The sequence below is a fragment of the Cnephaeus nilssonii genome, assembly GCF_951640355.1.
Source record: "Cnephaeus nilssonii genome assembly, chromosome: 12".
In the NCBI taxonomy this organism is placed as follows: Eukaryota; Metazoa; Chordata; class Mammalia; order Chiroptera; family Vespertilionidae; genus Cnephaeus; species Cnephaeus nilssonii.
Window position 1 is genome coordinate 52,511,324 of NC_137083.1, and position 24,627 is coordinate 52,535,950.

The following is a 24,627-nucleotide window of genomic DNA, read 5'->3' on the forward strand; positions in this document are numbered from 1 at the left end:
TGGGGGCGGGGGGGGGGGGGGGCGCGGGATATGGGGAGGCAGCAGAACAGAGAGCTGATGTGACACTCAGACAAAGCCAGACTGAAGGAAGGGAGGAGGGGGGAAGGGAGGGAAATTCTGGCTCAGTGTCACATTTCTCCCCCACTCACAGCCTGAAGGATCCTTCCCTTCCTTCTCCTTCACCCACACCCCCCAGGAGGATGTGCCCAGGAGCTTGGGGAGGAGGTAGCTTTCCTACAATTCCTTTTTCCTGTTTCCCTGGCAACTGTGCAACATCTAGAAGCTCCAGGAGTGAGCCGGTGGAATGGGGTGTGGAAAACGATTGCTGACGTAGGTCCCATGTGGTGTCACCCCACACCCAGCCTCTCAGCCTCAGAAGGTCACACACACACACACACACACACACACACACACACACACTTCTGACTGCTCATTCTAATTTGGTGCCAGGTGCCCAAGCAGAGAGCCTTGGGAAATGTTACATAATTAGTCTCATTTTGCCAACGTGAACTGAGAGGTGGGGCCTGAGACAGAACGATAACTCGCACCAAGGATGCTCGAAATCTCTTGGTTGGGTTTCTGAATTTCAGATAAGCATACACAGCACACATCATGGGGCATTAATTAATTTTGTACCAGCAGCTGGTTATGGGCTCAGAATAAGGGATGGGGGAGTCTGAGCTTTCACCCCGCTGAGGGTGCCTGATTTGGGGGATCCAGCTGAAGAACAACAGATGTAGGAGGAGGGGATGCAGCGAGAACATTCAGAGGCAAACTTGCCTAAAAGTTGAAAGACAGTCTCCAGCTTTGAAATGAATTTCATTCTAAAACCTCATTTGTAAGTCAGTTCTTTAGAATTCAGAACCCATTTCCAGAGAAGCTGTGTCTGTTATAAATGGTGATTGGGTTTCTAGGCTAGTCCACAAAAGCCTATTTAACTCATAATGTGGACAAAATACTACACATTTGCAATGAAAAGCAATAGAAAAAAAAATCCTGTTGTGATACCAGTAATTAAATAAAAAAAAAAAAACAGAGAAGAGGAAAATAAATAGCTTTCTCTCGTTTCTTTTGAATAGCAGAGCTCTTGGATGGAGGTGGGTAGCTAGCCCAGTTGCTCTTAAGGGGAGGGGGTTTCATTTACTTGAGATAATGGGTGGAGAGTGAGAGGCTGGCGGTGGGGAGGGGTGGAGAATGAAGGGGCCATTCTTTGGGGTAATGAAAATATAGCATATTTGGGGAAACAGACAGAGAGGGGAGAAAAGAGTGAATAGGACTGTCTCATAAGACAGTGGTCACCAACCGGTGGTCCCCGGACCACTGGTGGACCGTGAGGTCCGAAAGGTTGGCGACCACTGACATAAGGTATAGGTGGGGCTCCTTGGGGTGAGGAAAGAGCATGAACATTGCTGTCACAAAGGCTTGGGTTCTAGTTCTGCCTCTGTCTCTTACTGGCTGTAGCTTTGGGTGAGGTCTTAATGTATGAGTCTTAGTCACCTCACTGGCCGCCTCAAAGTGTCACTCAGTCAAATGCCTGCCTGGTGGGCACTGGCACTGCCCAGACCCCTTCATGGAAGGACGTGATGCCCTAGTTCTGGGAGGGCTGTCAGCCTTCAGGGTCAGCCCCTATAGGGATGGCTCAGACACCAGGTACCTCTCTTCTGATAGCCCACATCCAAGAAGTAGCTAGTATGGGAGGGTGAGGCCTGGCTATCTGGGCCAATCAGGAACCTCTGGTGGGCCACGTGGGACCAGAGCGCTCCAAGGGGTGTCGCAGGCCAGCATCAGAGCTTGGCTTCCCCTGTCTAACCTGCTTCTGTCCTTCCTTGCCACAGGTGTGAATTCTAAGGGCACTCCATAAACCTCCTCCTGCTCAACTCTCTCTCAGAGTCGACTCCCCAGGGAACCGGACCTGCGGCAGCCTGGCCCACAGTATCACAGGTAATGACGAGACCCTAAATGGCTGGAGCAGATAGATAACGTATCTGGTTTTGTTTTCAATGTATAAATGTTCATAATCGACAGTTTGTGATTTGGAAATAAAATCTATATAAAAAAATTTGAAGAGTATTTGTTCAGAACTGCTCTGCCCAATATGATAGCCACTGGCTACCTGCAATGATTTAAATTGTATTAGGCATTCAATTTAGTGATATTTCTAGAGTTCATTAGTCACCCAGCCAGTGTGCCATAGTGGTTGAGCATCGACTCCTGAGGTCACAGTTCAATTCCAGGTCAGGGCACCTCCCAGGACTGTGGGCTCGATCCCCAAGTAGGGGACATGCAGGAGGCGGCCGATCAATTATTCTAATCACTGATGTTTCTATCTTTCTTTCCCTCTCCATTCTTCTCTGAAATCAATAAAAATAAATATCTTTTTTTTAAAGCTCAATAGTCATATGTTGCTCATGGCTATAATATTGGGAAATGCAGATTTATAGATCATTTACATCATTACAGAAAGTTCTGTTGGATGGTGCTGGCTGGCTGGAATGTTGAATTGTAAAGACTCTAAGAATGTTTGCATTGTATCCTATACCAACCTTCCAGGAAAGGTTCCTGAGACAGAGAAGCATGGAATGTGAAGCAAGATAAATAATGCTATTATTGGCTAAGGCTTGGCTCTACCTCTCACCCCCACACAGTGAATTCCAGTTCTGCATGAGCAAGGCTCAACTCCATGGACAAGTACTTTATGACCCAGCACCATGCAGGCCTCTTAGCCCACAATGACTTCCAAGCTCAAGCCAGAGTCAGCTCTCAGGGAAAGACAAAGAAGGTGCAGATGGCAGAGAACATCAGCTCCAAGAATCATCTCAAAAGGCCCTTACCATGTGCCCCGTGTGCTCAACCCAGTAACTCCATCACTCAAACAGTACCCAATAGAATGTCCTTAAACCTAAGCAACTCATGCAGCCTTTCTGCTTAGTCATGAACAGAGAAATCTGGCATTCCTCTCAGCAGCCAACACTGCGAGTCCTCATAACTGGAGCAGCGGCAGAGTCAATGGCCTTAGCAGTGTTCTGTGGTCTCTCCAGGTGACCCTACTCACTCCACCTTACCTGCACTTTGGGTCTGGCTCTTGCCTTCTGCCCACTCCATGGACTTGGCACTTCAGAGCCTACTTCCCTGGAACACCTCCCTTGTCAGGACTAAGTTCCATCTTTTCCCCATGGTCATGGCTATGGAGCAGTTCCTAGGGGACACAGGCCAGGCTGAGCTGCAGCCCCCTCTCAGCCAACTGATGGCTCCCAAGCTTCAAGGCCAACCTATCTCCCTGCAACTCTTGGTCCTTCGTAGCTGAAACACAGAATGGCAGAATCCAGGACCTCAGCCAGCATCCCCATGAGCACTGAAGTGGAAATAAGGCGCACTCCTTCCCTGAGAATGGGAATATCACCTCCACTGCCTCCCCTTGTCCCAAACAGCATCTCCCATGTTCTTCCTGGACCCTCCTTTCCCTAGTCCCCAGATACTCTCACAGTATCTTTGGGGATATGTGTTTTCATTTCGGAAACAGGAGAGGGGATCTGATCATAGTACATTTTGGAAATCACAGCCTTCCTGTAAGGCAGGGCTGGGCTACAGCAGTTAGGAGAAGGACACAGTCGTTTCCATACTCCCCTCAACAATTTCAATACAAATGTACTCAGAGTGTGTTTATGCTCAAAGCTCTGAAAATGTTACTGTTTAGATACTGGGTGTATAAATCTTCTTTTAGAGCCCGTGTTATTGTCTACACTGCACTCTTATTGGACGCAACTGATAAATGAGAGGGCCGCTTGTGCCGCTGCTAACCCACCAAGGATGCCAAGCACCGATGATTTTCTGTTCCGAGACTCCTTTCACAATATGCCACACTGTTGTCGTTCAGCAAGTAATACTCTCAGCCACTTTCTACTCCCACACCATAAACACCTGATGGAAGCTCCCATCACACACACACACCTGTGCAGACAGCAAACCCACCACAGGCCCACCAACACGTACAGTCATGCACAAGGCAAACTCGCCCACACAGGCCTTGCAGAGTCAGATAGGAAAGCCCCCGAGTCCGTGACATGTCACTTCAGAGCCTTTCCTCCAGCTCCCACGGGGACCTCGGTGTCTGGCACAGCTCCGTGTCCCAACAGCAATAGCACCTACCACTGCTTGGTACAGACTTTACAGAGTCACCAACTGATTTTGCATTTTATTTGATTTAAATTTTATAATAACTCTCAAGACAGGTATTATTTACCTCCATTTTAGCTCGATGAGTTTACTGGGTTCAAAACACTCAGTTTGCCCAGGGCCATACACCTAGAGAGTGACAGAGCTGGGACTCTATCCAATGCCCCATGGCTTATGGAGCTTGAAGCTAGTATTTCTGAATGAAGGAGGATGTTAGAAACATGAGATGGCGATTTGAGACTCGATATTTGGAGGATTTAGGAGGATGGTCATAGATAACACATAAAATGTAAAATAACAAAAGGAAATACATCTTTGCTCTTCCATGCTGTTTTTCCCAATTAACAAAAAGAAACGTGGAAGAAAAGTAAATGACCACTATAACCAAATAGAAACAGACCAATTGATAGTGAGGAAGGGCACATAACAAGAATAAACCCATGGTTGCTTAATAATTATTCACCTTACTAACTAGAGTTAAGCAGTTTTCTTACAGGCCCTGGGAAACTCGATGATGAAACAAGGCTGTAAAAAGATAAGATGCCTCGATGGGTCCATTCCTCAGAAAAGAAATACACTTTGAGAACAGACCAAGGACAGGACACGCTTTGATTTGGTTGCTGTGCCCAGACCCTGACCCCCTCCAACAGTTTGACCATTCTCTGGTTCCAGGAAGGGGCTGAGCTGTTTGTAACTTCATGGAAGATTAGCCACCTTGTTATCAGACTTTGAGCTCCTAAAGGCCGGACTGCAGACCCTCCCCTCCCCTTTCCCTGTTACACTTGCAGTTGCACGTAGCTATCTTCTCCCTTGTGTGTATATAATCAGCAACTGGCAAGGGGGAGTGAGAGGGGGTGAGAGCAGAATTTACAGGATGACCTGCTGCTCTCCCAACATGCGGCATTATTGAAATAAACACTCATATATGATTCAACCCTGTCTCTGCTTAACTTGGCTCAAGTAGTGACAGGCAGCCTCGGACCCACTCTGTCCATTTCACAACGACACAACTTAGAAGTCCTGTGGGAGGCTGTGCTAAACACAATGACATTCCATCTGCCGGCTCCCATGCCAAGCCCACCCAGGCTCCCTCCTCTGAGCCGTCTCTGACCACCAACGCCCTCCAGACCAAGAGTCCTTTACCTTTAATGTGCTAAGAATCACACAGATGCCTGGGCCCCAGCTCCAGAGAGTCTGACCTAGTAGGTCTGGGCTGTGCCCAAGAACCTGCATTTCTGACAAGTTCCCAGCCGCTGCTGGTGCTGCTGGTCCATAGGCCACTGTGAGTAGCTCTGTTCTAGATTCTGACAGGACCTTTCCGACAGAATGGAGAACCGATGACTTCTTCTGTTAAGTCATTCTGGTTCCCAGACATCTCTCCCCACCCCACCCCCATGGTCCTACCACCATCCTCAGAAGTGGCCTCACCCCCACCACCCAGGACCAATTCTGATCACTATTTGAAACTGCTGCTCTGACTCAAAAGGTCTCCCACCTTGTTTTGGGCACAATACCCCGGACCCATGTACCCCAGTCCTCAAAGCGCGGTTTCTCTCATAGCCACTGTTCTCTATTTCTCATTCTAATCCCTAATATGCCAGATTCCTTTGGCCAAGCCTCCTCCTTCCTGAACCCTGCAGTCCTGAGGCCCCAAAAGAGCACCTGCTGACCCATGGCCTGATGACAAGTGTCTGCTGCCCAGACATCTGTGTTTCACATCCAACCCAGATTCCCTGCTGCTGAGCTGTCCCTGCCCAATGGAACTCTCACACAGCTCTGGCCTGGTTCCACCCCTCACTGCGTGGCTTGCGGGGCCAATGAGCTCTGACTTACCTATTGGAAAGACAAATCACCTGCCACAATCAGCATCTGGAGCTGGGACAGAACCCCCTCTAGAGGAACAAGAAAGGCAGATCGCAGACCATCCCTGCTTCTCCCTTGCTGTGAAAAGCAGGCCATGCCTCTGTGATATGGTAGTTTTGTCCTCTATTTTGCTTTTCATTTCCCCTGCAATGAATCCTTGCTGATTTCTGTGTGCAGGTCGGGACCTGTGATGTGTGCATGTCAACAGCATGAGCCTGCGCTCTCTGGGTAGTCAATAAACATTAAGCAACAAGCAGCTTGATCCCTTGCCTGGTTGGCACCTGGAAATACATCATCCAATTTGGAAAGCAGAATACCTTTTAATATCCCCTCCAGCACCTACCACAGGGCTCCTCCCAGAATAGGCACCCCATGAATCCTGAATGAGTAAATGAGCAAATGGATGAAGGATGCCAGGGGGTTGTGCCCAGTTCTCCTTTGTGGCATCCTCATCAGTATGCTTGGCGGGAAAAGAACAACTTCCAGTCTGCAGAAGCTGAGAGAATGCCTCTAGGCCACACTTCCAACCAATTCCCAGCATAGAAATTGGACCCGCACATTCCGATGAATTGTGGCTTGAAGACTGCAATTACATCGCACAGTGGTTCTCAGATTTGTTTCAGTACATGGATGTCTTTCACAGAAAAGGTTGTACCCTATCCCACTCCACCCCTACTCCAGGCCTCCTCCCTTCCCTACTCCTAAGAACCCTTCTTTTCTATCACTGACCCCTGGCCAGGCCAGCCATCTAAGTAGATGGGATGGACAGCTGCATGTGCTAAAGTATCTCCACACAACCTTTAATCACCTCACTGCCATTCCTTTGAGTTAGGTCTCCTGAACGACAAAAATGCTATCAGGGAAGGTAGCCCAAGAAGACATTAACATCTTAGCTCAAACAAGCTCATCAAATTAGTAAAGCTGTTGTCTAGCAGACCCCTGAGCAGATGGGACAGAGCACAGATAAGTTTTGACACAAGCAAGGAGTGTCCAGGCATGAGTTCCCACTGCAAAAGCAGGTCTAGGTGCAATACTCCGTTAGGGGATGGCCTTCTCTGCCTGGCTTGCTGCAGAAACCCCTCTGGGGCTCTGGGAGAACGGGCGTGGGGCAGCCTGTGGGCCTCCTGAAAGGTTTACAACATCCTCTGCAAGGGTGGGTTGGGACAGAAAGATGTGGGATAATTTGCAAAAGGCAAAGACTTTAGAATACCAAGTGGCATATGGCGATGCTCTGTTGGTTGAGTTTCTGTGCTACGAAGCTTTCTCAGTTCCGGGTATGGCTTCATGCTGGATGACCCCCATGGCTGCCCGTCTTGCAAGCAAGAGGCGGCTCACAACAGACTGCACACAGTGAGGGCCTTGCTGGCTGCGCTCAGGCGCGGCTGCAGGCTAAGGAAAATGGCTGACGCTGCAGGGGACCTGAGCTTCCAACGTCTGGGATGTTTACCTCATTAGGCTGTTTTACATAACATCAGCCAAAAACAGAAAAAAAGAAAAATAGCTGGAGGGAGTCCGCTGGAATTCAGGCCTGGATTCTGAGTCCTGGTCTCAGATTTTTCCGAGGCCCAACGGGCAGCCCTAGCTGGGTTACCTGGCCTGCAAAGGAGCCAGAACAACGGGGACTGGGCTCCTAGGAAGAAACCCCAAGCCACTCCCAGCCCCCAAGGAGCATTATAGCTGATAGGAGCGAAGAGGTGGTTTTCATTGTTAAAATTATGTATGTTCTTTCCATCCCAGCCCCTGTGCTCTGCCACATTCATCTTGTCATAACCAGGGATGGCTGAAGAATGAGAGACCAGGGGTCCAGGCAACTTTTGGGCTGGAAGGCCAGGGGTCTAGATGGGAGGAAGTTCCAGAGGGTTGATGAGCAGGCTGGTCCAGGAGATGCAGGCTGGTCCATCGAGAAAGGAGAGGGCTAGTGCCATTGGGCAAAGAGCATACTTAAGTCTAAGGCAAGAAGGCCAGTGCCAGTGGGGAGAGGCAAGAAGCAGCCCAGGGCCCTGAGGTGGGCAGTACCTGGGGTGGCTGGAGGGGATCACAGATGGCTCCAGGAGACTAGGGTTCGGCGGCAGGATGCGCTAATTCTGGAAAGAGGGGGGTTGTGGAAGAGGCCGTGAGAGAAGCCAGATGAGGAATGACTAGGTAGGACTTGACCACCAAAATACACACCAGAGAGCTGGACAGGCTGAGCTTCTCACCATGCAGCTGGTCCCCAAGACTGAGCTGACCAACAGGCCCCCACTGTGAGTGGTCACAAGATTCGGGGACAAAGAGCCACATGTCTGCATCAGGCAAGACAGTCTGGATTTTTATTTCTTCTCCCTCTCAGCCACATGTCCATGAAATGTCCTTGTTCCTCCCCAAAGTCTCAGTCTCCACCTCCATCTGTCTGTCTATCTCCTTCCCTTTCTCCCCTCCGCCCCTTACCTTGTCTTCTCCCTCCCTCTTGAACCTCTAGTCTTATTTCTCCTGATTCAGCTTTCCAGGGCCACTGTGTGAGTGCGTGTTTGTGTCCACTAGGGTGGTGTGAGTGCCCTCAGGAGGAAGGGGTGGGGAGCAGGGAGGAGGGGGAGGAGGTCATCTCTCTTTCTCCCTCGGGGGCCAGCTGGAAATGTGCCCTGTGACCATCCGATCTAATTAGCTGAAATCTCAGCCTTGACAGAAGAAGGCTTAAAAAAAAAAAAAAACCCTCTAGCTTTCCTGGCTCTCAGCCTCTTGAAAGATAAGAAGATCTGATTGCAGGGAAGTGGAGTCCCAGCTCCTGATTCCCTCTGCCAGGGGCAATCAACTGTGAGCTGAAACCTCCATCTTGAAGATGCCAAGCGGAATGAGAAAACCTGAGCTCACAGCACAGAGTCTCGGGGCTCTGACGCAGGGAACCTCCGTGGCAGCTGCCCAGAGTCCTGCCAAGTAGATCGGGAGATCTGGCGGTGAGAAAGGGCCACCCTTCTCACACCTTCCATTGGGCACCCAGGCCAGCCTTCCTATGTCTCCTGGTGCATCCCCAGGCCCAGCTCCACCCACGCCAGCCCCTCCTTCAGAAGCACTCACCTCTCAGTGACAGCTTCCCAGGCCCTGCTGCCTCCCACTCCTGGCTGCTCAGTCCTGGTCATGGGCACCCTGGCTCCCCTCCCACCATCTCCCCTTGTCCTGCCACTGGGCAGTGCCCTGGCCCCTGGCTGTGCTGAAAGGACATGTCAAAGGGACACCCGTGGCAGGGAGAGCAAAGCTCGAGCCAATGACCTCAGGCACTCTTGGGGGTGGCACAGGACACAGAATTCTCCAAACAAGCCCTGCAAGCTCACACTGAAAAGCTTATGGGAGGAGACAGCACCGTGTAAGATGCCGCCGCAATGCCAGTCTGCTTCCCCTTGACCACCGCTAATCTGATTCTGTAATATTCAAAACACTGAACCAGAAAACCCACCGAGCGAGTGGCATTAGACAAGCTCATCCCCTGCAGCCACCATCCTGTCCTCACTGGCCTGGTGACCCCTCGCCTGCCCTGCTCCAGCTCGGAGGTGGCGGGAGGATCTGCGTCAGGAGTGCACAGAGGCTGGACAAATGCTCAGGTCACTGGGACCAAATGAGAGGCAGCAGGAAGGCAGGTGGGCTGCCCTGGGCAGCGGCCAGGCCAGGGTGGACTGAGGCCACCGGTCCCAACTCCAGAAGGAGTTCTGCCTTTTCTCAGGGAGCTCATGCCAGGGTGCAAGGACAAATCGGCACCAGCACACACAATATGTCACCAGCAATCACCATCCAATCCAAAGCCAGAGGCTTGTCACCACGTCACTCAGACAACTCAGCATTCAGACCTCATACACGGAGACCACCACGTGCACACACACACGCACACACTCTCACATGCACGTGTGGTGTCCTGGCCTTTACATCCCAAGGTGGTTATTATCTCTTTGCACTTGGATTTGAAGCCTTTCACATGCTGGTCACCTGACCATAAGGTGAATGAGCTCACGGACAAATAGTTATGCCTCCCATGGGTGGGGCTGACTGTTCCAAAGCCACTGGCATAAATTTTAAACCAAATTGTGCATTTTCCTATTGCAAATTGTTTTCTTCATCAACAGTTGATGATCACATGCAAATTCTTCATGAAAAATGTAGAACCTAAATTTAACCAAAGTCCAAAATATTTGCCAGTTGTTTCAGAAAACAAAATCAAAATTCTTCACTTTGGCAAAAATTATCTACTGAGAAAAACTATAGAATGTAAGATAGTATGGTCAACTTATAAAATAATAACCAATTTAGTGTCAAATGAATGTATTTGATCCCACTAATAAAATTAAAGAGCAAAGGACTTTCAAGTAAGTAAATTAGAGTTTTTGTGTGTGTTTTTAATTTCCAGAGCTTGATCTTAGGAGTTTGCTAATCTTTGATAGTTTCTACTTTATTTCAAGGGGGTTTATGTGCCATCACCATCTGACCTTTGAAAACTAGAATGGACATATACCGTGTGTCCCCAGGATGCCAGCTTTGCCAATGACATGTAGCACCAACTTCAGATGAGACAGATGCTCACCTGCCCTCTGGCTAAAAATAGCTGTCATCGATGTCAGGAATGGCAAATGTTCTCTGCCTGCTCAACAGCCCATTAGGCCACTCAGTGAAAGAGGCAGATGAGTCTCACACCAAACGGCAGCCTCCACTTCAACAACATTCGGTGCCCCAAACCTTTACAAATATCAATGGCAGAGATGGTTTTGATCAGTTAAAAATAGATCTGTGAGCACCTCAATTCATAGCATAAGCTGCAATCTGGTTTTTGCCAACCCACCGGCACTACAGTTTGGGAATGAGGACCCTGGAGACATCAAGCTCAAGAACATTCCACGAACCTTAGCATCAGCCTCCTCCCTCCTTCGCTGGTGCCATGCAACATATTTTCAGTGGTACTGTAATGAGCGACCCATGTGCATTCCAGAAGTCTACTGGATAGACAGCCAGAAGAGTTTTATCAGGTTCCCCTTGAAGGGCATTCGTGCAACTGACTGCAATTGACACTAAAATAATCCTCCTCCTGGCTGAAAAACTTTCACAAACTACCTGCATTGCTTGAAACAATTTTACTATATCGTAATTATGGCATTGCCTCATAATCACTTGCTGTGTGAATGTATCTCTCTTCCCCCACCTTCCTTCATCTCCAGATGTAAGCTGCGGCCTCAGTATCCACTACGTGACAGTACCTAAAGACATACAGCAACTTTGGTTGAACTGAGTGAACTTGAATTGAAGCTGTTATGTCAATAACTTCTTCCTCCTTATATTCCATTATGCCCCCTATGACTTAAATTATATTTAAGTGGTTATTCAACAAGGCCTATCGTGTATCCAGAACATCCCTCTAAGCCTCTAAGGCTTCTATAGCCGACTACACTAGACCAAAGCAATGTGAGAAATAAGCAGTCATGGTCAGGTATTTATGAAGTTGGCTCCTTATATGTCTACCTCCAAAAAGGAAATTAATAAGCCCAATTATTAGACTCTCTGAGGCAACACTCACATTAGGATTAAATAGCATATGGTATGCTTTACTGAATGGCTAGCACATAGGAACAGTCTTTGAACATGACCTCTCTGGCCCATGTCCTGGTTAGTGCCTCTCATGATGACAAAGCTTGTAGGGACAACCGTTTGGATAATGCCTTTCCATCCACCGACACCTGCCCTATCATTTCAGGCCAGTGGCAGGTAGGAACAACCATCCTGGCCACAAGCTTCTTCCTGAAACCACTGAACGATTGATCTGTTTTGTTTACTTCTACTTGTCTCTCTCACCTCCCACTCCAAACTATAATTGTTTGATTAAAGCCAATCCAAAAAGTAAAATATACCTTGGGAGGCCCAGGCATGCAAAAGATAACCAAACAGCAATAAGGAAAAGAAAGATGTTTTTGGCCCTCATCAAAGTTTACCATCCTTTTTATCAAGAAACAATAAAAGGCCCTCATTCACATAGCAATGTAAACTGACATGTGAAAAAAGCTGGAATAGGAAAAAAAATTACAAGAAACAAGGGCAGCATGAGGCTTACTAAGGAGTAAGGATGTGTTCACCTGAAGAACCGTGCCAGCAATGCGGGCGAGCTTTCATGACACACAGCCGGTATCCCCCATGGAACAGAAAGGTAAAAATAGCCAACTAGCTCTGTTTGCTCATTAAGTCACACTTCCATCATAATTTAAGTCTCTGAGGATCTCTGATCAAGAAATTCCCCAACAAAAGAAGCAGACATTGTGATCTTTGCTAAGCAATTGCATGAGAACCAGGGTCCCAAAGCCTATCACTCTGAGGGAAACAGAAACTTGTAAGTAGTGGGCCAGATCTTTGGTGAACCCACCCGAATGCAAATTCCCAATGTGATGCAGCCCGAAACCAACAGCGATCTCACCCTGTGCAAAGGATGACATAAGGGATTAACAGGTTGCCACAATAATACTCCAAGCAACTGGGAGCCAGGCTCGAATGAAATCCCAGGAGTTGGTTCGGTCAGGTAGGTGAAATCTCAAATGCTTACCAGTGATGAAAGATCACTGATCAGTGTCTAACTACTAGTTGGTTTTTCTTGTTTGTTTGGTTTTGTTTTTGTCTTAATTTTAGAAGCAGACTCCTCAGATCTACAATACAATCAAAACCAACTGAGGCAATTCTGACCCACACACATGGACACTTTGAGGACCTGCTTTCATGTGCTGAGATTGTCCACAGCCTTGGAAGGAGGCACATCCATCTGTCCAGACCAAGCTGTTGGTGGGCATTCAAGCCCCCGAGCCCTCCAAAGGTCACAGTCAAAGAAGGAAACAGGTGTACTTACGCAGGGCGTGCCACTCATCCTGGCGGATGGTCTTCGTGATGTTGAAAGTGAGGTTCCTTGGGATGGTGGCTGAGGAGTAGTGGTACTTGATGTATGTGCATCGTTCAATTTCTCCTGGCAAAGACAGACAGGAAACCAAATGTTAATGAGACAGCAATCATTTTGGGGGCAGTTTCCGGGATCCATTTTTCTGTGGGGAAAGGGACTGGTTTTATATTGACCCTGGTGACACCTACCCTTTATGCAAGGCAGTAACTTTGACTCCAAAAGAATAAGAGAGAAGAACTAAAATCAGACACCAATCAATTTAGATAGAAAAACATATTTCTGGCATCATTCGGAGGTGGAGAGGGCCACAGTTTAGGCTGATGGCTTGCTAAGAAGGTGGTACCCATGTTTGTTTAATCTTAAGAAAATAACTTCCTATCACTACGTGCCCCCGGTAGAGGTGCAGAAAATGTAACTAAGACCTTGTCTATATAAAAAGAAATGGACAGCCAGTTTGAAAGGGAATTGCCATGGACTAGAACAAAGAATATCCTTACATGATATTATTCTACACTATCATTAAAATTTTTCCCAGATTTGGATCACCCCCAGTACTTATAATAGTTCCTCGCACACTTGGGGATAAAAAAAAAAAAAAAGTCATCTGTTTGGTGCTTGGAGACAAACAACACATCTCTTAATACTTTAGAATTACTACAGCATAATATACAATTATCCCAAGCAAAGGTACAAACTAATTCTTTGAATGTCTGGCAACAATTTAAAAAGGACATGCAAGGATTTAATCCTTTTCATTGTGTAGAGGGCCTCCTGGGAAGGCACCTGAGCATTCTATATTGGTCCCTCTTACCCTTTAGGCCAAGAGAGACCCTCTTCTCACAATTCAATCGCTCACAGCTGTTGCATGAGCTCTCTGTTCATGTCGAGGTTGAAGTCTCGTGATGACTGGTGCCATGGATCTGTCTCTCACCCAGTGGGGCGAACTGAGCCCTCCCTGGAGAAGAAACCCGGGTTCCAAAAGATATGTGATCAGTGCTGGGGCCCCGCCAGCAGGCGAGGGGATCCCAAGGCAGGTGCTGGGCATGGAGGCCACGGGGGCATAGGCTACCAAGGAAACAAAACTGAACCTCACGTCACCCTGCTTGGCCCCGGAGGATGGCTGGTTAGCCAGAGACGGGTAAGATTCCTCAAGGAAGGAACAACCTAAGACAGGCACAGTCGCAGAGGGGCCATCAGGAGAGAATTTGGGAATCAACAGAGGTGGGGCACAGACCCTCACCCCCGCAACATTGCAGGGGCCTGAATCCTAGCCCCTTCTGAGGGAGGTCTCCTGCCCCCATGGCTGCTTCGTGCTTCCCATGCCCAGCTCAGATAAGGACCCAGGTGACCGACAGAGACTTGGCCGACAGCAGCTGCCCTCTCACTCCAACAAGAATTGTTTGAGTTGTCTTGTACCCATGGTGTGGGGAAGTGGGTTTACGATATCTAAATCCAGCCTACCACCAGGAATGCTCAGGACCTACTCAAGAAGGCAAATAATCCCTTCCACCAATATTTACAGGGTAAAATAAGATTGTTGTTAGAATAATAAATTTGACAGTAAAATAGTAGTCAAGTTTTCAGGAAAATTTAAATTGGCTAGTTGAAACAAGCGAATATTCTAGAAAAATTAATTGTACTGGACAAAAAGGTGTTCCTAAAGTGTTAACTAAAATTTTTATTGGTACTTCATCTCATGATAAAATTGTGCACCATGTAATGAACCTAAAACAGTAATATCATAGTGCAAAAAACTAAAATTTAAAAGCCATCAAGACTACATTATAAAATTTTCAAACGCCTCCTAACATTTAAATCAAAAAAGGAGGGGATAGTAGAGGAATATCATGTAAGGAAAAATATCCTGTAAGTAAATTACATCTAGAAAATTAATACTTTAGAAAATTAATTGTAAGGCTAAAAGCAAGACACCCATGAAAAACACACAAGGTGACAAAACAAGCCAGAGGAAAATCATTTGGGCAAAAAATGAAAAAGGATCCCCAGTCAAATTTATAGAAAATATTCCTTTATTAACTTTTGGTCGAGAATATGTTTGTATATTTTCAGAAAACAACTCCGAGACCATGTGGATTCCAGCAAGAGAGGAATCGACAGGACTACTCCAGCCATGAAGACAGAAGAGAAGCAGTCCAGAGACGGAAGACGCTGATGTGGCCTTTCCATACTAGCAGTTAGCAGCTGTGCATCACTGCAGGTTGCCCAGGACCAAACCAGACAGAGTCGGACCTGCATTACCACCATTTGTCCACCATCCAGAACTGAAATGTCAGTGCTGACATGTACACATAAGGAACTGGTGGACATTGAAATTGGGTCTCAAAAGAACTGTTGGCCCAGAAAGAAACTCACTACACACTGATTCATTTGCCTGTCACCATAACCATTATTGCTTGTCTCATTTTCAGTTCTTTTAAGTGTATTTCTAATAGCACATGATCTCACTCATCTAGGGGAAATAATGAACAACATAGACTGATGAACAAGAACAGACCCAGAAACAAGGAGGCATGGATCAGACTGTCAGGCCTCAGGGGGAGGGTAGGGAAGGGTGGGGGTAAAGGGGAGAGATCAACTAAAGGACTTGTGTGCAAGCATATGAGCCTAACCAGCGGTTAAGGACAACAGGGAGGTGGGGGCATGTGTGGGGAGGGGTGTGGGATGGGAATGGGGGGATGAGGACAAATATGTGATACCTTAATCAATAAAGAAATTAAAAATATAAAAAAAAGAAAATAACTTCCAAGTCAAGGCATCAAAAGACATTATTGGTTTGCACCCCTGGACCAACAGAGAGCAGGCTTTGACCTTAATGATGTCAATTTGTTAGAGGGGCCGCTTCCCTTTTCTCTATCCCATCCCCCAACCTCACCTGTGGACACAAAGCACTCAGATCAAGCCCTATCTCCTTGCACCGGTCTCTTCTCGGGTTTCTTGGACAAAATTAAAGCCCCTGAACACACTCAACAAGTCAACAACTGGTCCAATAGGACTTGTACTGATTTGTTTTTATTGACCAATGCATGCTTCGTTAGTCAAATTATCAAAGTTTTCCGAGATCTCACATCAGAGGCTCTCAAGATATGGTTCTGGGACTGCAGCATCAGCATTCTCTGATTATTTGCTAGAAATGCAATTTCCCAGGCCTGACCCCAGACCTACTGAATCAGAAACACTGAGGTCAAGATGGCAATCTCAATTTTAATAAGCCCTCCAGGTGATTCTGTTATACACTTACGTTTGAGAACCCCTGCCTTGGAGAAGGTAATAGAATTGCCAATGTATTAATTCATAAATCTACCATGTTTGCAAATTCCAACAGGAAGGCATGATTAGGAGTTCTTCCCTTGACACTCTTAGTCCCTGCAGGCATTTCCATGGACGTCTGCTTATCTGAGGGATATTAAAACTCAATGTCAGGGCATCATGAAGAATCAGGAAAGAAATGATTTTTAAAGGTTAGGGGTTTTAAAATTTGGTTTTGCACCTGAATACATTTTGATGGTAATCCATTTTGCACCCCACTGATTTTCAATTTATAAGTGGTGGCACCTGATTGAATTGTTTGACCCCTGGTTCACTGTCAGCAGGGAAACCTGGCAATTGGAGAAGTGCAATAATTTAGACAGTGCCTCTCGTGAAACCAATGCCTTACTGTAAATCACACCTGGACAGCTGCCCAACTGCCAGTTATTGGCAGTCACTCTCCAACGGGACAGACGCTACCCAAAGAAGCCAAGTTGGGCAAAGTGCTGCGTACTCTTTTCCTTTTGTCTTTGGTTTGTGAAATCCTCTGCCTCTGTCCCCTTAGCCTACAGCGTCCTGAAGTCCCTCACGTGTCCCCAGCATTCCCCCTGACCACATCGCCACCTTGTCTTCCTTCTTCCCCTAACTTGCTACTTCTGGAACAAAGTAGGCTACCAGATGGGTCTCTATTTCCTCAATTCACATTCATACCTCAAACCCACACACTCCAGTTTCCATTACTAGCACAACCTCCCATCTGGTCTATGACATCCTAAATCCCACAGTCATCCCAAGGCCTCCTCCTCTCCGATGGTGCCCCTCCTCCCCGACATCCAACTGGCCACCAAATTCTGCCAGCTCTACCTCAGAAACGTCCCTGGGTCCAGCCTCTCTTCTCTGTCCCCACTCCTCTCTGTAGTAGTCGCATGAACCAGAACTGATGTCAACGAACAGCCCTGTTTACTGTGACTTACTAGGTAGAAGAGCCATGCCAAGTGCTTTGTAGACCTGCAGTTCCCACCTTGACTTATATATCATGGTGCCCACAGAGAAGAAGTATGTGAGGACCTGGGATAAGCAGAAGCACGCCAGGCCCTGCCCAGTCTCCCTAGAGGCTGAAGGAGCCAACATCCACACACTGTAACCCATTCATGTCCTATACTTATCCCACCAGCAGGAACGCTGTCTTGAACACTGTCCTACCTAATCCTCATACAACCCAATGAAGGAGGCGTTATCACGAATATCCCCCTATTTTACAAATAAGGACATGGAGGCTCAAGAATATCAAGTGACTTGCTCAAGGAAGTAGCAGCTCAAGGATAAGAACCCCGAATTGTCTGATTGAGTCTCCCCGACCTGGCCACTCTTTCACTTGATGCTTAGAGTGTCTTCCAGAAAGGAAAATGTGGTCTTCTTTACCCCCACAGTACCCCACACTCCTCAGAAAGCCCTAGGCGCCACTCCAGGTCCCCTTCAGCCCAGTCATCACACACCCTGGGCTCCAGCCAGGTGGCCCTTCCCACCTTGCCCTGACTGAGCCCTACCTGTTCAGGACACTGAACCTCTCTCCTCCCTGCCTTTGTTCACATGATACACGTCTACTTGTCCTCAGAGGAGTCCTACATGGCAGCTCCTCAGCAAAGCCTTCCTTGTGCCCACAGCGCCCAGCAGTAGGCATCACTGGCCCCACCCCCTCCTCCTCGGGCTCCTGTCCTGCCCAGCAAACACACCCATGGGCTGTGATTTATCTGTTTACAAGCCTCACTCCCCCACTAGATTATGAGTTTCTCAAGGGCAGGGACTTGTCTTATCCATTCATCTTTATCTCCCTAGTTCCCAGCACAGGGTGAGCACCAATAACATGTGCTTTGAAGAAAGGAATGACTAATATGAGGTGCCCTTTAGAAGACCACAGTGGGCAAGGGATCCAACAGCTTCTATTATATACAGGGGATTGAAATAATTGAGGCAAATTCGAACGTAATGAATAAAAGGAAGTGATTGCTGCAGAACTCTGCACGTCAACATCAACACTCCTTCCCGGTGCGGACAGTGTACAGAGAGGCTTATTAGTCACAGTGAAGTGGAAGTAACGGCAAATGCACACAGGGGCCTCTCACTGCACCTGGAAATATAATCCAAGGGGCAAATAGGACAGTGTTTTAAAGAAAGAAAGAAAAAAAGGAAGAAAAGAAACAGGAGAGATAAAAAGAGGATAGAGGATTTTAACAAGAATACCATCAGCGTCTACCTTGGCCGAGGGATACCTTGGCCAGGTACCGCTGAGCAGGTTATGCCCTGACAAGTACACCTCTGAGGATACCTGGATGCTGAAATCCAGCCGCTGCCCCGCTCACCGTGCGTGCCCCCTGCTGAGATAGGGGAGCACTGCCCCTGCCAGAGGGGCTGCCTCAGTCTCACCTGCACAAGGGTGTCACAGAAGCCAGCAGCTGCCCTACGCTCAACAATTTCAAGATCAAACAAAATACTCCCCAAGTCCCACTGTTTACAGCCAAATTGGCGCCCACTACTAATGTCTCAGAAAAGTACCTGATTTGGGGCTAAACTCAGGTTATCTCAGTGTCAAAACAACTCAACAAATAACCACAGGTTCCAGGTGGGCTGCAGTCACCTCCCTTACCCCCACTCACCCCCAGCGCACGCGGCAGGAGCAAGGAGCTGGCGACAGACACCTCAGGTGGCCGGCCAGGGAGCCTGGCGGGGCCTCTGCCACAGCTGTGGCCCCGTTGGAGGCCTCACTGTTTCTTTGCCTCAGGGACGCGAGCATCCTGCCTCGACAGCAATTAGGTTTGAAAGACTCAAATATTGCCTAAGAAGAGAGGCAAAATATTTATCCATGTGTCTGCGGGTCCTGTCAGTGTGCTGGGCTTTTGTAAACACAAGCACCATCTGGGCACCAAATTCGTGTGCCCAGAATGTGGGCTTCCCAATGCAAACAGGTTTTCCTGCCACGAACGGTGCAGAGGGGCCACCTGGAAGGCAGTGGTGAAGCCCAGGGCCTTACCTGGGAAGATCAAGCCGGTCTTCCAGACTCCTGCATTCCAGCCAGAGACTGAGCCTCCCCTCAGGAAGCCTCAGCTAGGAGATGGGAGGCACTTGGGGGTAAGGGACACTTTACATCTTCAACCTTCTGAGCTGGTGACCCTCCTGCATGACAGACAGGATGCCCCCATGGGGAACGGAGGAGAGTTTCAAAAAGGGACAATTTACAAAGCTGAACAGAGGGTGTAAAGAGACCCGCAGAGGGTGGTGCAGGGACCTGGCGCTGGCAACGGGAGTTGGCATAACCCGAAGGCCCAGAAAGGGAGCTGTCGCCTGACATGGAGAGGGTGGCTGTATGGAGAGGTGACGCAGCCTTTGGCAGAGGGTCACAGCCAACCTGCGGTGAGGGGGCAGGGTATAAACACCCAACCTCTCCCGCTTCCCTCCGTCATCTCCTGCCTGTTCCTCCCAATAGCCGAACCCAACTGGAAGCCAGAGGGCAGGCCAGCCTTCAGGAGCAGAGAGGAGGTGCAAGACGGGGACTGGATCCAAGGGGCAGATACAGGCTCACTCCCTCTGAGGCCAGAAGAACAAGAGCACAGGTATACCCGGGACAGATGATGACACAGAGACCGGGAGGGGACTGGCAGAGAGGACGCACACACACTGAAGTCTGGATGTGACCACACCGTACAATCATACCAGCAGGCGGTTTCCCTCTCACGTGTCTCTGAGTACGTAGGGAAGGAGTCTATTCCTCAAGAGTAATAGCAGGAGTCTTCTTAGGCAGAGTGATTTCAGAGGCAGCGCTGGGCCCCACCCCACTCCATCGAAAATTATCTTCCCTGAGCAGGTGCCATAGTACTTTCAATTCTTCCATTAGAGTCATTCCTTTGGGTCAGATATTGTTCTCTTAGGCACCCATTTTTAAAGCTCTTTTAAATAAGTCTGAAGGAGTAGCATGAGTCACTAATGCTTAGAGGTGAATGGGCTTCACATCTAATACATGAGGTTCGTGCACAGCCCAGATTGTGAGAGGGGCGCAGGCCAGGCTGAGGGACCCCACTGGTACACGATTGGGGCTGGGGAGGGATGTGGGAGGTTGGCCAGCTGGGGAGAGACCACGGGAGGGCTCCAGGGCCTGTCTGGCCCATCTCACTCGGTCCTGATCAGCCAGACCCCAGCAGCAAGCTAATCTACTGGTCGGAGGGTCTGCCCCCTGGTGGTCAGTGCACATCATAGCGACTGGTCGACCAGTCAACTGTCTGCCCCCTGGTGGTCAGTGCATGTCATAGAGAGTGGTTGAGCAGCATTAACATATCACGCTTCGATTGGTTGAATGGCCGACCAGACACTTAGCATATTAGGCTTTTATTATATAGGATAGCAAATCAACACATTGTACACCTCAAACTAATACAATGTTATGCCAATTATCTCTCAATAAGACTAAGAAAAAGTGGAATGAGGCTGGTTATGTGATGGTCAAATGTATTTAAGAAAAGTTGGGCTAGACAACATTTAAATGGTTTACTTGTTGTAGGACTTTAAGGGTTTTAATGTACATTGTGACACCCCCAGAGGGACAGGTCTGGTACACAAACTTTCCCAGATGCCTCTGACCCCAAATCCTTTTTATCCAAAGAGCAGTTTCTACTGCTAGACTGTGAGTCCATCAAATCAGAAACCAAGTCTCTTGTTTACATTTCTACCCCCAGGGCCAGGCCAGCTGTTGGCACACAGCGAGCCCTGAGTATATATTTGGATGAATAAAGAATGAATATCAGGGCCTGTTACCTGATCAGTGATCTACAAGGTAAATGAAGCCGTTGGCTCTGAGCACTTGCTGGTCTCTCCTGGGAAGCCATGTCTGGGGGCCTCCAGCAGAGCTACCCAGGGTGGAACACCCATCCACGCCCTGTTTGCATAAGTCAGGGTCTCTGTGGACAGAACCAGAGCAGTGGCTCTCGGGGCCCTGGGTGCTCCTCGATTCCAGCCACAGCGGCAGTGGGTGCTCCCCGGCACGGTGACAGCTCCCATGTCAAGCACCCAGCACCCCATGTGGCAAACTTCACAAGTCCACTTGGCTCCTGCCGGGTGGCCTGCAGGAGCGCAGGAGAGTCACCGCTCAGGAGGGCAGCCCTCAGTGATGGGGCGAGAGGCACCCGTCCTCTGGGAGGGTAACTGTGGATGCACTCTGCACAGCTCTGAGAGAAAGGCCTCTGGGGTCCGACCTGAAGCTCACATGCACACGTCACTGGTTTCTCGTCCTGTTTCCTAGAAGCCCCCAAGTCCCTATCTCTTCTACTTGGGGGAGAGGGCAAACTAAGAAGGACCCCCTAATGGAGAGCAGTGAACGTGGTTTCCATGTTTGAAAAGATTGTGGGTGGCAGTAAGTAAAAGGGATAGATCCCACTTAATGCTGAGGCCACTCTGAAGGGTGACATGGGCTCCCAGAGCTGAGCTCCCCCCTTTCTTTCTCAGCTCCCCCACACCCTTCTGTTCTTCTCTTCGGTGGGGATCCGAGCGTCCTAGAGACACAGGGATGGACCACTGACCACCTCTGAGTGTCTGCATGTTTCCTTCATCTCAGAGTTCCTTCTTTAAAAACAAACAAAAAACCACCTATTCAATGCCTTCCATATGCCAGACACTCATATTTCATCCCGCCACCCTCACAAGGTAAATATGGGAGAAATAACCCGTTTGACTGATGAAGAGGGAGCGTTTGGACAGGTGAAGGTCCACCCAGAGCCGCTCGGGAGCTGGAGGAAAGGCCGTGTCCCCGTGTGAGCGCTGTGGTTTCTTACGCTGCGGCTGCAATGACTGGCGGCCTGGGTGAAGAGCCCCTGGAAACAGGACTGCTTTGCAGCCTCAGTGCCTCGTACACGAAGGAGCTCTGGACGTCTACTGATGAAGGAAGAAAGAAAGGGAGGAGGCGACGTCACTACGCCTGCTGCTCCTCTTCCCACAGTGCCAATGGCAAAAGCCCAGAACGCCCAGGTCTGTCCCACTGACCTGCCTCAGCTGTGGCCACAGCGTTCGCCTGCACGGCCTCACTTTGATGACTATCTTGCCCACTGGGCAGACAGTTCTTAGTCATCTTTCTAGCCTGAGGCCTTTGCTCTGTGCTTAATAAATGGGAAGATTAAGTAGAAAGCAAAGAACATAGAAAAAATGTAACCCTACAGTTTTTTTAAAAAGATGAAACCAATTAAAGCTTTAAGTTGTGGGCTTTGTCTCCTCTATAAAGGGCATTTTCTCAAAATCAAAGAAACAAGTTGAAATGACATCTTAGCAGAAACAGGAAGCGGGGAGACTTTCTTGTAGGGAATTGGGGCAGGCACAGATCAGACGTTCTCAGCGTTATTACGGCTGAATTCCATAGCCGGCCACAACGTGGAGCAGAGGAACACCGGTGTTTAGGGGATTAAAGGTTTGACATTAGAAGCAAAACAGTGTCCCTGATGAAACAGGAAGGAAACCAGGAATGTTCCAGAGGTTCAAGGAGGGCCAATGGGGATTGGGGTTCCCACTCCCAACCCCAAACCTTTGTCCCCAAGCATAGCAGGAAGGGGACAGGAGCCAGGAGGGCGAACCTTGGGCAACCCACCAACCAGCAATGCTGATAAGGGCTCTTCAATTGAAGATGCACCTCCCCACGCCTCCTTAGTGCCTCTGGTCCTCCCAGCTGCTCTGAGCCAAAGGATTTGCAAGGCTTAGTGCTGCTGCAGGCCTGGACAGAAAGGATGTTTTCTTGTCTTCAGGCTGAGCAAAAGTGTTACCTCCATTTTTATTTTTAATGCTTTCAAGTGCTTTCCATTCTGTCTGCTTTGTTTTTGGTGCTTGTGGTATTGGCATAGCCTTCTTAGTGTTATTCTGCATGCACTGCATAGACGAAATCCTAAATATTTAATTCCTTTCCATTCTACGTTACAAAAATGTTTGTTATGATCAGTGCTCAGATGCTCCTGATTCACACACATGGAATTTCATTCTCAAGAACCCTGCTCCCAAGTGCCAGCCCCCCTCGCACGCCGCCAACACATTCCTGACCCCTCACCCCATCCTTCTGCTGGCTACTATTGTAACAGGTGTTTGTATATTAATCATGTCTCTGTAGTAAAAGCTCTGAGATAGGGGAGCTTGTGCTTTCCATCTCCGTATACCCAATGGCCAAAGTGGTGCTATTATTAAAATGAGTACTAGCGTGTGCTCAATGAATGCTTTCTAAGTGACTTTATGATACAGCATTATCTCATTTAAACCTAAAAGTGAGGTCCTCTTATTATCCCCATTTCACAGATGAGGGCATCAAGGCTCAGAAGAAGTATCCATCCTGCCAAGAATGCACAACTCTTATGTATCACATAACATGCTCACCTAACATGCAAAGAGAAATTGGGAAAAATCAGCTCTTCTTCAAGGTTTGCCATGGGGAACAAATAAAGCAAAACTTTTCCATTTGCTGGGATTTCCAGCGTCTAGACTTTGCTGCTCTTATCAGAGGAAGACAGACCCATTTGCTTCCAAAGCTCCCCTAATGAGCTGGAGAGAAGGCAGCTCGCAGGCGCACTGGAGGACATCTTTAGAGCATCTGCTCCCCTGTATCTGACCATCGAGCCTCTGCCATATCCTTGTCCCCACCCCAGGACAAGCCACTTACCAGTGGGCCCCTGAGGCAAGTTACTCAACCTCTCTGAGCCTCATTTCCCCATCTGACATAATACGACCCACCTCATAAGACTGATGAGGAATAAATGAGATAACCCATGTAAAATCTGCTCCCTAGTAAATATTCAATAAATGCTCGCATCGTTTATCAGTTAGTCTCTGGGACACCATCCTGTGCCCGTATAACAGCCCATAAATATTTAAAGACAGCACTCTCACCCTTCCACCCCAGTCCCTGCTTTCCTTCCAGGAACCTGAACACTTCAGGGTCTGCAACCACAGTCGTAAAAACTCCGCACAGCCCTGGTCTTCTCCTCAGTGCTCCATCTCTGTGTCAAAATCTCTCCGGTGCCACACGGACCACAATCACTCCCTCCTATAGCCAGGCCAGTGTGAGACCTGTAGGACCCCGAGCTCCCGGGTCTGGGAGTCATAACTCTGTGGGATCAGCCGGCTCCCTGTGTGCTTGTGGGCAGCCGTGTCCTAGGTGCCCACACAGAGGGGACAGTGCCCATGTATTTTCCTCCAGGGAAGCTATTAGGCCACCACGTGCATGGTCAGCTGTCTTTTCTTGTTTAGTGGTTGTTTTTTGTGTTTTCGTTTGTTGCCTCCTGCAGAATCTCCTATGTGTTCCAGCCCCTGAAGAAATTTTTGGATCGTGATCTTGTCATTCCACAAATTGGCAATCAGTCCCACACACTCTGTCAGGGGGCCATCCCCATCCTCCAAGTCATGACTAAAACCCTCATCAGGGCAGC

At 48.5% G+C, this 24,627-nt stretch overlaps 1 protein-coding gene across 3 annotated transcripts in view; it reads right to left on the reverse strand.

Annotated features, from left to right (window-relative positions):
* TMEM178B (transmembrane protein 178B) overlaps positions 1–24,627 on the reverse strand; it is a gene marked incomplete at its 3' end in the record, with an annotated part of 362,039 nt that overhangs the window by 208,307 nt on the left and 129,105 nt on the right. For all 3 annotated transcript variants that reach the window (XM_079786548.1, XM_079786547.1, XM_079786546.1), the window contains one exon: positions 12,875–12,988. In XM_079786548.1, the coding sequence (XP_079642674.1) occupies positions 12,875–12,988 (114 nt within the window). The remainder of the gene's footprint in view (positions 1–12,874; positions 12,989–24,627) is intronic.